Raw genomic sequence first — 12,631 nt, 5'->3', positions numbered from 1 at the left:
ATCCCGTCAAGAAGAGAGTCTCACACACGCACAGGATGGTCAGCGATAATGAGGGAAGCGTGGGATTGGATAGAGAAGGATCTGCTTTGAGTAGATCGAGGTCGCGCTCAAACAGACCCAATTACAAGATTGAGGCGGAGGATGTGGATATAGGTGAGGGCCACGCTCGAGACGACGACGACGACGAGTACCAGGAGGACGTAGACATGCCAGACCAGCAAGATGACCATGGTGGGGTACGAGATGATGATGAAGATTATAGTGAGTCCGCTTCTAGAAAGAGAAACATTAGAAGGGTCGAAGAAGATGACGAAGACGAAGATGATGAGGATACCGGTGCCCAACCAAAGGCCAATTTAAAAACTGAAGGAAGGAGCTTGAACAGTGTTCGAAGTGATGATGAAAGGTCACGGAGTAACTCTATCATAACGACGCCAACGCCCGCTAAGTTGAAAAGGATGAGAAATGCGTATCCTGTTGACGAGAAGGGTGATGCGATCCCTGTGGTCGATGGAGAATACGTGCTTCCTGATGATCCATCAGGTGAGGAAAAAATAACTAAGGATGGTGATCTGCTCGGCGGCCGGGAGTTCAAAGTTCGTACGTTCACGTTGACGGAGAAGGGTGATCGTAAATTTATGCTTTCTACAGAGCCAGCAAGGGCTGTGGGCTTTAGAGACTCGTATCTCTTTTTTCAATACCATCCAAACATGTTCAAGTTTGTCTTGAATCAAGAACATAAAAACGATTTGATCGAAAGAGGATATCTACCATATTCGTACAGACACAGGCCACTTGCACTAGTGTCCGCGAGATCTGTCTTTAGAGAGTTTGGGCATAAAATTATAGAGGGGGGTGAGGTTGGTAAGGACGATTATTTTGCAGATTTGTCCCTAATCAATACCAGGATCGCAGAGGGAGGACAGTCTCGATACAGACCCAAGAAATCTGACGGCCATAGGGATGGTCAGTCTGAACACTCCAACAGTCACAAGGGTGCCGGAACAGGGTTTTCGAGAAACCTGCCAGCAGTGAGGAGTGTAGCTAACCCAGCCAGAAACGCCGTAGAATTCTTCCAAATAGGCAATCCTGTAGGATATGCTGCCATGGCTGCCAACGGGCTGATAAGTACAGCCTCGAACCCTCAATTGAACTCGACAAACTGGCTCTACCAACATTCTGCCGCGTGTAGCAGATTCAACAGCGATATGTATTACGATAGGGTGCGTGTGCTACTGGTGGAAAAGCAGGGTATTAGGGACCCGTACACTAACACGTTGCATATTCCTCAGAACACACAATCGACACGGGTGATATCATACCAGAAGACGTCTGATGATGGCGGTTCCGTTAATGGGATAACGTACGAGACCAAAATACAAGATCCTGATGTGTTGAGACCGCGGACAGGGTTAAGCGCAATTCCCTCAGAGCTTTATGAGGGGCTTGTCAGTCCAGAAGTTCTCGAAGCTATTAAAGAACAACGATCATTCGAGTCGCAAGTGTAAATTATCGAGTCCAAATGAGCCTTCCTGATATAGAGTATGTACGCTTACTTACGGTGAATTTACTTATAATGACTTTATAAATTGTTCCACTGGGATGTCACCATTCAACAAAGGTACGGTCTTTCTATTGGTTTCCTTTGGGTGGAGCAAAGCTTCCTTTATAAACAGGGCAACGTCAGCCCTGTTACAAGTTATTTCACCAGCGGCCAATTTCAAGTCGATCTCTTGAACTGATGCCAATTTCCCTGTGGAGGCATCATCTGCCAAAGAACCTGGCTGAACAATTGTGTAATCCAATTTGGAGTTCCTCACGTCATGGTCAGCAGCTCTCTTTGCGATGTAGTATTCACGTAGCCCCGTCCAGTCCCACCAAAACGATCTGTCCTCAGCTTTGATCGCAGAGACGACAATGAATCTGGAAATCCCAACCTGTTCACAAGCCTCCAGCGTCTTGGCACAGCCATCCAAGTCCACGGTGAAGATCCGCTCCATTCCCTTCCCACCGGCACCGGCACAGAACACAACCGCATTGTAGCCTTTGATCGCAGATGCAATCTCGGCTACGGAGGAAAACTCGATAGAAGTGAGAGAGGCATTGATGCCGACCTCTTCAATAAACCGCTGCTGTTGCTCTTTGTTTCTCACTAGAGCTAAGGGTGTAGCAAATTGAGCAGTGTCTTTCTTCAACGAGTCCACCAACAATCTACCAATCCTACCGTTTGCACCAATGATCGCTACTTTTAAAGGTGTCATTACTGAAGAGTCTAAGTTCTCCTGAGTGTTCTACAGTCTGGGGTGCCGAAGATAAAGTATCTAGCATTCAACAAATAAGCAACAGTGGCAAAACACCCGGAGAGGACTTCTTTATAAAACAACTACCTTATACGTTGCAAGTTGAGTATGCAAGTTGCAGCCCTTATTAGCATCATGTGACAAACGGTTGCAAGCGTGTAATGGGTCCGTATGTAGCGACAGTGGGAAGTGTTGAGGAAGGTGCATCCAACTGTGGGATGCCGTGTGTTGCACCTTGGGAGTTGACAGCCTTGTGAGTATACCATTGTACGACAAGTTTGAAGGGTAGGTATTACAACTCCGCCGAACTCCGCCGAACTACCTAGCTGTTTGCGCTCTTCTTCATTGCAGAGCTCACTTACAAAATGAAGATCCGCCTTGGTATCTGGGTGTGGTGTCTTGCCTAGTAATATGCGGAGATGTGTATGAAGTGGTTGCTTGACATTTTGAGGGGCGTCTTATTCCTATTCGTCCTCACCTGTATAGTATTAGGTAAATTCTAACAGACCTCTTCAATATCTGTACAAATTGGGTGTCATATATCTGCATATTCTTCAATGCAAGGCACAGTATTTGGTGTGTGGTGATTACTCGGACCACCTGAAGCTAGCTAGACCCACGTAATGAAACACGCTCATAGTGTTCTCGAAAGTGCGTCCATATGAAGAATGTTTACGAACAAAGGGGTGGCAGTTTGAAGATTGTTGGTATCATCGCTACTACTTGTTAGACTACCATAAAGATCTTTGGTAGTGCTGTAGCGGAATGGCCCTCGCTCAGGAGGGGAGCAATGTACCTCAATAACAACGATGGCATGAAATAACTTCATAAAGACAATTGATATGGATAGCGGTTACACATTTCTAGACTATATTGTTAACATATAGAGGGATTGCAGGGATATGAAAGGATGCTGCAATGTGCTAGTCCCAACACAACAATGGTGTCATCATCTCGAGGCTGAAATAACGTGAGGATTGTCCATATCCCCTTGTAATAGACTCATTTCCCGCCATTATACAAATAGTAGTACTCTAATATTACTATGGCACCGACATATCAAAGGAACTATCTTGACACGCGGGTGACTCCTATCTCCCAAATTCAAGAACACTTAGACAAGCAAGCGCAACTTCTGTAATTGCATATTCGTCAAGTGTAACAGTTCCAGAATGTCCTTACCTAGATTTTGTCAAGCGAAACAGAGTTTGACTGCTACAATGCTATATTATGCTGTGTACCACACCATTACTACGCAGATAATCATATAGTCTGCCTCTCACGTCTCCAGAATGCAGTTCAAGTGTCAATCGCATCTGTCTCCAGTAATATTCAGCAAATCCTTGATGAATATTCGAGCTAGTGTGCAGTAACCTAGTCAATTTGGTACAGATTCGTCACAATTACACCAGCCCTAAACAACCTGGACGCTCATGCTCCCGTTGCTGTCGCTATCGCTGTCGTCTTAGGGTGTCCAGTAGTAGTTGCGCATACCATATCACTCCACACGAACTAGCTATATAGTAGTGGCAAAGAGAAGGAAAAAAGAAAAGACAAGAACACATACAGAAATCAACCTTTAGATGACTTCAAAGGAACGGCTGCTCGTAAAGATTTGCAACAGGGTTCCTTGCAGTGCTTGACAGCCTCCTTTGAGACCCTGGTACTACACATTCTGCTGTTACTGGTTAGGGTGTCTCCTAGGAAACTATATTCAAGACTTGTACAGGCTTGTTAACGGCATTTAATTTTGCATTTGAAGAAAGTCCCGAGGTGCATCAGACTGCTATTGCAATCATCCCAGAGAGGTAACGTCATATTGAAAGGGTAACGAAAAGTAGTAGAGTTCTGTGTCTGAACAGCTTTACTTTTTTTTGTGTGTTTACACCAATATTGCATATTCGAGTTGTTTTGAGTTGAGTTGGGGCGAAAGAAGTTTCGATATTGGGACAATGAGAGACTCAAATCACAGGTTGGTTACACTAAATAGACCAGTTGTGACTATAACCGCTACTGTTTACGATCGGAGAGCATTAGACTTAAATTCGGACATACCACTGATAAACTCTTTAAATCATTTAACGTATTTGACGTCAAATTCCGCAAAAGTCCGGGAAACGGTTGCCAATGACGGTGCTTTGGAAAGGTTGGTGACTATTCTGCACAACTGTCATTTAGACTTGAAAACTTGCATTGATGTGTCTCTACCAAAATACATTGTGCTGAAGAGTCCAGACAGAATTCATATGGAAAAGAGATTAGCATTGTGCGCCTGGAAATGGACGTTGGCATTTCAGTGTCTGGTGCTCACGGGCACCAGAGGTACAGAACTGATTAGAAAAAAACTGGTATCAGCCGGAATGCTACCATTGGTGGCAACGGTGTTGGATAACTACCTTCTTTATCACTGCAATTACGATCATGTGAATGAGGAATACCTAAAATTTGATTTGAAGGCCATTGGTTCAAAAGATATGTATTTGCTATTGGCCAAGGATCAAAGCTATGAAAAATACGTGCAATTTCTGGTTGGAGACGACCCATTACACTTATCGTCGGACCTTAATAATGACTATTACTGTGAATCGGATAAGAACAGAATGGTAGAGCCTTGTGATTTTGCATCGATTTGGAGCATGCCTAACATATTGGACGATTCCAATACTATGCAAGATGCAACTACAGAGATTGAGAACTGTTTCACAGAAAAAGTATCTGAGAGGCCTAAAATTGTGACACCTAGGGAATTTTTTCTAGGTAGAGTGATACCTAAACTAGACGATATAATTTGGTCTCTGCAACTATTGGCGTTCATATCCAAATATGCCTACATGAAGGAACTGTTACAGTCCGTGGAATTAATTAAGACATTATCATTCAGATCGATACTCGAAAGAGCCAGAGACAAGATGGATGAGCTTGATACCAAAAGAACGGCATCATCTAATGAACAGTCTTCTGCATCGGAACAGAAAAGATTCGACACTTCCGACTACTTGGAAGAATCTGCATTTACAAATGAATCTTCTGCATCTAACACTAGAACCGCACCAATTGATGATCACTTCCTTCAAGAGCTCCAGGACCTGACTGCGAAGTGCAACATGGCCAACCAAAATCAGAACTCGTTGAATGGATGTTACATTTTATCCGAAGATAATAATACCCAAGATAGGTCACTTAGCACAACTTTGAACGACTCAATGATGGATGAACGAAAGTTTATCAGTAACTTCCACATGGTTTGGGATTACAACAAGATGTCTAAGGAGTTGGATGGGAATACGTGGGATTTTATAAACGATAGAAAATCACTAAATCTGTTCCCTCTTGTAGAGAAATTCACAGTGTCCACAGAGAACCCACACGACGTCATATATTGGAGTTCCGTTATTATGAGAAATTCGTGTCGTAAAAATGAGATCACTGGTGTGAGACAGTGTGCGAACTTTGCCTGTGGTAAATGGGAGGAATATCCAAGGCAATTTGCTAAATGTCGCCGGTGTAAGCGTACAAAATACTGTTCGAGGAAATGTCAGCTAAAAGCGTGGACGTACCATAGGTATTGGTGTCAAGAGGTTAGCTGCAGCTCAAAAAGTACATCCAATAACACGTCTGCTATAACACCCAGCAGGTCTGGGAATTTGAGCGCAGCCGTCACTGCATCCACGACGATCGGAGCTAACCCCACAGTCAACATAAGTACGACGGGCAACACTGAAGGTGAAAACACCACCACCACCACCACCACGAATGTCAATGAAGAAGTTGACAGGGGGGATACCCACGAGGCGGAAAGTATTGATGTCGGTTCATTGGAGGATTGAAAGCACTACTTATTGGTGATCTTTTCTTGGTGAGAGAGGGACCAGCCGCCAAACTCAAACATTTTATATTCAAGTACCAGCTAATTCAAACAATATAAAAATAGGTTATAAAAGCTATTAAAAAAAAACAATAACAGAATAAAGAGAGGGACTGCACTGTTGGAGCTGTATTTGCCAACATTTCAGGACATGTGCTGTTAACAACTTCTAAGTCTTAGAGAATAAATCAGATCCAAGTAGAAAGATATTGAACAATTTCGAAAAAGAGAACATTTAAGCTTTCTTTTTAGTAACCGTTACAGCGGGTGGTGCAGCAGCTAATGATTGAAGTGGAACGGATACTGGCTTGACGAAGTTATGGCATGAGCGTAAAATCTCTTTTCTCAGCGAGAAACTTGTTTCGCTGTACTGTTGGATATTTTTGTAGTATGACCACTTCAACATTATGAAAAATATTTTGGTAAACCCGAAACTGGGCCATAAAGTGTTATCGAATTCAATAGTAGCATTTTCGTGGGACTCCCACAACATGTAGTCAGATAATCTCTTGTGGCCACTTGTTCTAATCAGGATATCGCAAGTATTAGAGAACGGACCTAAATGCATATTATTGGTCAGTGTTTCCTCTGAGATTTCAGTTGTCGAAGGTGTAGATCGGGTAGCTGCCACATTCTTCATAATTGATGTCGTTATTTCGTCTCTTGATGTGTAGGGGAAACATATGTAAAGTGAAAATTTTGTATTCCCAGTGTCTGTGAGTTTTTCCACTTCCTTTATTTGTGTTCTCAGTTTAGCTGAAAGAAGGGATTTGTTTCCAACGACATTTATCTTGCAGCCGTGTAGGGCATCTTGGTGATCTTTTGCCTTCTCTGCGAATTCACTTAGTTTCCGGGAAAACAATTCCATTAATGTGTCAATCTCTTCCTGAGACCTATTGAAGTTTTCTATAGAGAAAGCATAGCAACTGATACATTTCACTCCAATTCTCTTACAAATGTAGACTAGCTTTAAAAAGGTCGCCCCACCTGCCTCGTGTCCTTCCTTTAATGGGAGCTTTTTTAAGTTGGCAAACCTCCTGTTCCCATCCATAACAAAGGAAACATGATCTGGAACGGGGCCTACCCTTAGCGCGTACACCAAACTATTCTGGACCACTAAAACAACTTTGGAGATTGGAGATTGGTTGCAAAACGCCGAAATGGCCTCTTGCATCGTGTGCTTCAGCCCATAGATCACTTGGCGGACGATTTCTAGTATCAAGGTGAAGAACCAAACAATCGGGGCCTCCAAATATAACTTGATCAGCATGATACTCTTCTTTCTGTTAGAAATCCTAGTAAGTCGAACTTTCCCTTTAAACACTTCATCGAATTTATGAATAAATATATACTTTTTTTAATAAAGCATGCAATTAGCCGCCAACACAACACGATCGTTGACCAGCGGATCAAAAGACGTTCAGATGAAGGTGGTCCTGTAATACAAATGCTATAGGTGGTAAAGTTGTTACTGCTCTTCCATTTACCTAAAGTTGTTAAGAACGGTACCACAATCCTGGCAAAAATACGCCCCGCTATCGCGTTTGCCCTGGCCCCTTTTGGAAGTCTGGGCGAAGGATGTTCCCTGACAAACGTCACATTTGTACCCAACTAGGGCGCTCAGGTTGTGGTGAGAGTCATTGAGTGTTAGTGGCGATACAGTCCCGTTTGGTTGCACAGTCAAATCCCTTTTGGAGCCTGAATAAATGGGGGTCAAAGTTCCGTGGAACAGGTCCTTGTGGCTGTTACAAGATGGAGACCTAGATAAAGACGCCCTTGGTTTTGAAAAACTGCACCTACTGCCCATGTTGCTTCTGGCGGTGTTGGTCAGATGAGGTAAACTACTGTACGAGTGAGCTCTCATCATGGACGATATAGACCCGTGAAAGCTGTTATTTCTGCTCAAAGAGGACAAAGACGCGGAACTGTGGGCATGTCTATGAGATTCAAGGTTGCTTTCCTGCAGTTTTTGCAACACTCTGTTCCGAATTCGTGTAGGGATATCTGACCTGAATACACGGATTGTCCCTGACGCGTCAGTGCTGATAAGAATTGTCCCAATAGCGTTCACAGCGTTGAACACCCCAGATTCTCCGTTGGCACCGTCTGCAAGTGAAGAATATTTCTTGTCAGCGGCTGAAGCGGAGTTCCTGTCCGAAAACTCCATGCATAGTTCACAGATAAAATCGTTGGAAAGTGACAAAAGCTTTGAGGACTCGGTAGGTGCAATTATTGCGGTTGTGATAGGATTACGGTGCGCATGGAAACATATGTACCGTGAATTCTTAATGGTGTGCGGGTTTTGTTTTGTTGATGAGATGCCCAATACATGATGGCGTTCGCTGCTACCATCTGTATCGTAATCCTTCATGTTCTTCAAGCTAGATGATCTACTCAGAGATTTGTTTATTAGCTTTCTGAAATTACCAGATCGGGTCATATTAAGCGGTCTTCCCTGTGCCGAGCCGCCTTCAAATTCAGCGTCCGTCTCATCCGTCTGTTTTTGACTTGATGGCTCAACGTATGACTTCATGTTCCACGCATAGATCCAACTGTCATCGCTACTGCTAACGACTAGTGGCGGTTTACCGTTCCGTGTGTATAAATGCGCCTTATGTGATGCCTGCTCGGTGTGGAGACCCTTCAAAGTTTCAATCATTTGCTGCCTTTCCAGATCGAAAATTCTTACTCTGGAATCGTTACAAGATATTAGTGCCCTTAACGATTTGTCAGTTGGTGATATAAAGCACTCAATACCAGTGACTCTTGGTCCTTTGTGTGTCTTTAAAAACTCCGAAGGGAAAACAGCTTTTGAATGTATGGATTGCGTCCGCGTGTCTGTTACATGAAAAGTTCCCACATGCTCCAGTCCTCTAGTCAGTAGCACATGGACGTATCCGTTGAATGTCCCCACGACTGTGTATTTGCCAGGGCCTGGCGATATTGCCACGGATGTGATAAGGTCTCGACAGTCGAATTCGTAGGTCACCTCATTATCTAAAATGGACCAAATTCTACACTTATGGTCCAGGCACCCACTGACAAAAAATCTATCGTCGTTAGGGTGGAACACGACGGAGGTCACAAAATCTGGATGAGGAAAAGTCTTTAAAGACGTCTTTCGATCTGGATGCCACAGCTTTACAGTTGTATCCATAGACCCAGAAATCAGAAAGTTGTTTTTCGACCAGTCTAACGATAAAACGTCATGCCCGTGCTCTCTGAACACCTGTGTCGGATTGGGATTGAAGACAGGACCATACAGGTTAATATTTTCGGCACCCTTGTTGATGCTGTGGGACTCCATGTTCCCTACTGCTGAACTTATTCTCGGCGATGAGCTAGGGGAAGTCGTCAGTCTCAATGCTTTGCTCAACATACTACTCTGGGATTCTAAAGTAGATTGTAGTTCCCACCTCTCCACGGGGCTACTCAATACTTTCCAGAGACTGATTCCACCGTCTTTACCTCCCACGGACATGTACCTCCCGTCAAGACTAAATTTCGACGTCCAGACAGCCTTCGACCTGGCTGCAGATTCTGCCGAGACTTTAGGTGAAAGCACTGGAGAATCTGTTTGAAGAGTGGAGCGCGGCCTACCGTTATTGGAACTCGCAATCGCCAACCTCCCGTTCTCTACATGGCCACTGTAGTGTTTCCCTATGTAGTCAGAATCATCTGGGACCTTTAACTCTTGTGCGAGGAACAGTCTTCTAAACTGTTTGATAGTTTTGGATCTGTTCAAAGTTTTGATATACGATGGTTCTCTTAGGTAATCCTCAAATTGGTCCATATCGATAAAGTTGAACGCGGAAAACCTGTTCGATGCTGTGTCTGGACCTTGGTGCAACTGCGCCTTCACTTTTGAAAACAATTCGTCTGAATCGGTACTTTTCAAAGTTGGTCTCTTCTTCCCCGCGTTCGTCTTCGATTCCCTGTCGTTAGTGCGATGCTGCTCTCCTGAAATAAAATCGGCTTCCCTACTGTGGTCCCGTACCATTTTAAACTGCAGTGGTTTGATATCGGCTAAATATTCGGGATCCTGCTTACCCTCTTTCGTGTGACTGATACTTTCTTCGTGGTTACTATGCAAATGACGATTATTCTGATAATGAGTAACTGATGCTGACGATATAGCAGGCTCTGATGACCCCAGATTCGTGTCTGTTTCCTGCGAATCAGAAAAGGAGGATGCGTTACTTAGAGCATCCTCCATATTCCGCAAGGCACTTTGTGTTCGAATATCCCCCATACTCTTATTTGTCCAGTTTCCCTAACAGCCCTCAATGTCGTTTATTCCCTTGTACGACTAGAAATGAAACGACACGGAGATAAAGAGGGAAAATGAAAGATCTCCAGTCACAAGGACGATAAGCCACTATTATATCTACACTAATGTTAAAACTGGGGCTGACACATCAAGTGTAAAATGGATGGGCGGTATCCATAGAGTGTCAATATTTTTCACTTACTTTTTTTTCACTGCAAATTTAGCGTTTTCTTCCTTCCCGTTCATCACTTCATTTTACGAATGCAACTCGTTTAATCTCCTCATGTGGTAACTATTACCCAATGCGGCACTTACATATCGGATCGGGTTTAGCTTATGTCACCCTAATCGAGTAGCATATTTCCTTTTCAGTACAGTTAGTGAGTTGTATCCCCATACGTGACAGAGACATGGGAGCTGCCATACATGTTGTTTTGGTATATATAAGCTATTGGGTGATCTAGGTTTCAGGTACGTACTGTGGGTTCCGTGGTGCCGATGAATTCCTTCAGTTTCAAGAACTCGATGACAGGGCACATGACCGGTTTCAAGTACTCCTCAGCGGTTAACCCGTATTTCGACTCGTCATCGCAATACTTCTCCAAGTATAGTCTGATAGTGGCTCCTGAGGATCCAGTCCCGGATAGTCTGACTACAAACCGTGCTCCATTGGACAACCTGACGTATAGACCTTGGTGTTCCGACACAGAGCCGTCCAGGTCTTTGTACGAGAAATCCCCGGACTCAGTAACGGTCAACGTTGTGTCTGTTGGGAATTTGGAACCAACAACTCCAGGTTTCTCCGTGTAGGATCTCAGATTGTCAATGACCTTCTTTGCGCTGTTCGAATCGACGTGCTCGTAGTCGTACCGTGTGAAGAAGACACGGCCGTATTTCTTCCAAAACTCCTCCTGGATGATCTTGATAGAGACATCGCGGTCTGGGTGGCGTCTGTTATAGATGGCCAGCAAGTTTAACCAGGCGATAATCGCCCAGACACCGTCCTTCTCCCTGACGTGATTGGAGCCCGTTCCGAAGGATTCTTCCCCGCAGATGGACAGTTTCTTTGCGTCAAACAAGGCACAGAAGAACTTCCAACCCGTGGGGACCTCATAGCATTTCAGCCCGTGTTTCTCAGCAACACGATCAATTGCGGACGCGGTGGGAAAGGACCTTGCTAGCCCGTAGATGCCCTGTTTGGCGAAGTATGGGATCTCCGCGGCGTATTCGGCAATGATGGCGACGGAGTCCCCCGGGGAGACGAACGCTGGACCGGCACCGTAGATCATGTTCCTGTCACCGTCACCGTCAGAGGCGGCCCCAAACTCGATGTTCTCGCGGTCGACTCTATCGACGAGTGACCTGGCGTATGTCAGGTTCGGGTCCGGGTGGATACCGCCAAAATCAGGCTGAGGGTGCCAGTTCTGGAGTACCTCCTCCGCTGGGAGTTCGAACTCGTCGACGAAGATGGCCTTCCCGTAGGGACCAGTGACACCGTTCATGCCATCAAACAGCAGTTTCCAATGTTTCTGTGACCGTTGCTTGTGGATGAAGCTTTTGATGAGAGGGAAGTCGAAGATCTCCTTGAGGAACTCGACGTAGTCCCTCGTTGTGTCGACGACGTCCACGAGGAGGGGTCCGTACTGGACGTTCTCCGCAAGTGTGTCCAGGGCAAGTTCCGGGAGGTCCGGAATAATTTTGTAGTGGTCGAGTTGCTTGGACACCTCCCAGATCTTGTTCGTGACTGGTTCCGGCGCTGGTCCACCGTTGGACAGGTTGTACTTGATCCCCATGTCGTTCTTGGGCCCGCCGGGGTTGTGCGATGCGGTAAGTATGATCCCACCCGTGCACTTTTCCTTGTACGTCCTCATGATGTGCGACGCTGCAGGGGTCGAGAGCAAACCGTTCTGACCGATGACCAGTTTCCTGACACCGTTCGCCGCGCCAATGGCCGCGATCTTGTGTAGGATTACGTCGTTGTAGTAACGTCCGTCACCACCTACAACGAGCGTGGCCCCCTTACAACCCTCCGGGATCGCCTCCATCACCGCCTGAATAAAGTTCTCCGTGTAATGGGGCTCATTTGTGAACACTGCGGTCTTCTTCCGCAACCCAGAAGTCCCCGGTCTCTGATCCTGGTACGGTTTCGTTGGTACATTCTTCACTTGGTAAGCCATTGTGTAATTGGTCTTGTCG

The 12,631-nt window shown here is 45.1% G+C and overlaps 6 protein-coding genes across 6 annotated transcripts; 2 read left to right on the top strand and 4 right to left on the bottom strand.

Annotated features, from left to right (window-relative positions):
* Positions 1-35: 35 nt before the first annotated feature.
* On the top strand, positions 36-1,508 carry NPL6 (Npl6p; the record flags this gene model as incomplete). The annotated part of the gene is made up of 1 exon (XM_022608235.1): positions 36-1,508. The coding sequence occupies one exon, from the start codon at positions 36-38 to the stop codon at positions 1,506-1,508; it is 1,473 nt and encodes a 490-aa protein (XP_022464751.1).
* A 63-nt stretch (positions 1,509-1,571) lies between these two features.
* KNAG0E02440 (uncharacterized protein) lies at positions 1,572-2,261 on the bottom strand (the record flags this gene model as incomplete). Its single annotated transcript, XM_022608234.1, has 1 exon — positions 1,572-2,261. One exon carries the CDS (start codon positions 2,259-2,261, stop codon positions 1,572-1,574), a length of 690 nt encoding a protein of 229 aa, XP_022464750.1.
* Positions 2,262-4,252: 1,991 nt separating this feature from the next.
* Positions 4,253-6,127, top strand: MUB1 (MYND-type zinc finger protein MUB1; the record flags this gene model as incomplete). Its single annotated transcript, XM_022608233.1, has 1 exon — positions 4,253-6,127. The coding sequence occupies one exon, from the start codon at positions 4,253-4,255 to the stop codon at positions 6,125-6,127; it is 1,875 nt and encodes a 624-aa protein (XP_022464749.1).
* Positions 6,128-6,400: 273 nt separating this feature from the next.
* SRT1 (ditrans,polycis-polyprenyl diphosphate synthase) lies at positions 6,401-7,435 on the bottom strand (the record flags this gene model as incomplete). The annotated part of the gene is made up of 1 exon (XM_022608232.1): positions 6,401-7,435. The coding sequence occupies one exon, from the start codon at positions 7,433-7,435 to the stop codon at positions 6,401-6,403; it is 1,035 nt and encodes a 344-aa protein (XP_022464748.1).
* Positions 7,436-7,648: 213 nt separating this feature from the next.
* On the bottom strand, positions 7,649-10,381 carry LAF1 (Laf1p; the record flags this gene model as incomplete). The annotated part of the gene is made up of 1 exon (XM_022608231.1): positions 7,649-10,381. One exon carries the CDS (start codon positions 10,379-10,381, stop codon positions 7,649-7,651), a length of 2,733 nt encoding a protein of 910 aa, XP_022464747.1.
* Positions 10,382-10,902: 521 nt separating this feature from the next.
* PGM2 (phosphoglucomutase PGM2) lies at positions 10,903-12,612 on the bottom strand (the record flags this gene model as incomplete). The annotated part of the gene is made up of 1 exon (XM_022608228.1): positions 10,903-12,612. The coding sequence occupies one exon, from the start codon at positions 12,610-12,612 to the stop codon at positions 10,903-10,905; it is 1,710 nt and encodes a 569-aa protein (XP_022464746.1).
* Positions 12,613-12,631: the final 19 nt, after the last annotated feature.

This window comes from Huiozyma naganishii, chromosome 5 (assembly GCF_000348985.1).
Source record: "Huiozyma naganishii CBS 8797 chromosome 5, complete genome".
NCBI classification, from domain to species: Eukaryota; Fungi; Ascomycota; class Saccharomycetes; order Saccharomycetales; family Saccharomycetaceae; genus Huiozyma; species Huiozyma naganishii.
This window is presented reverse-complemented; position numbering and strand designations above follow the sequence as displayed.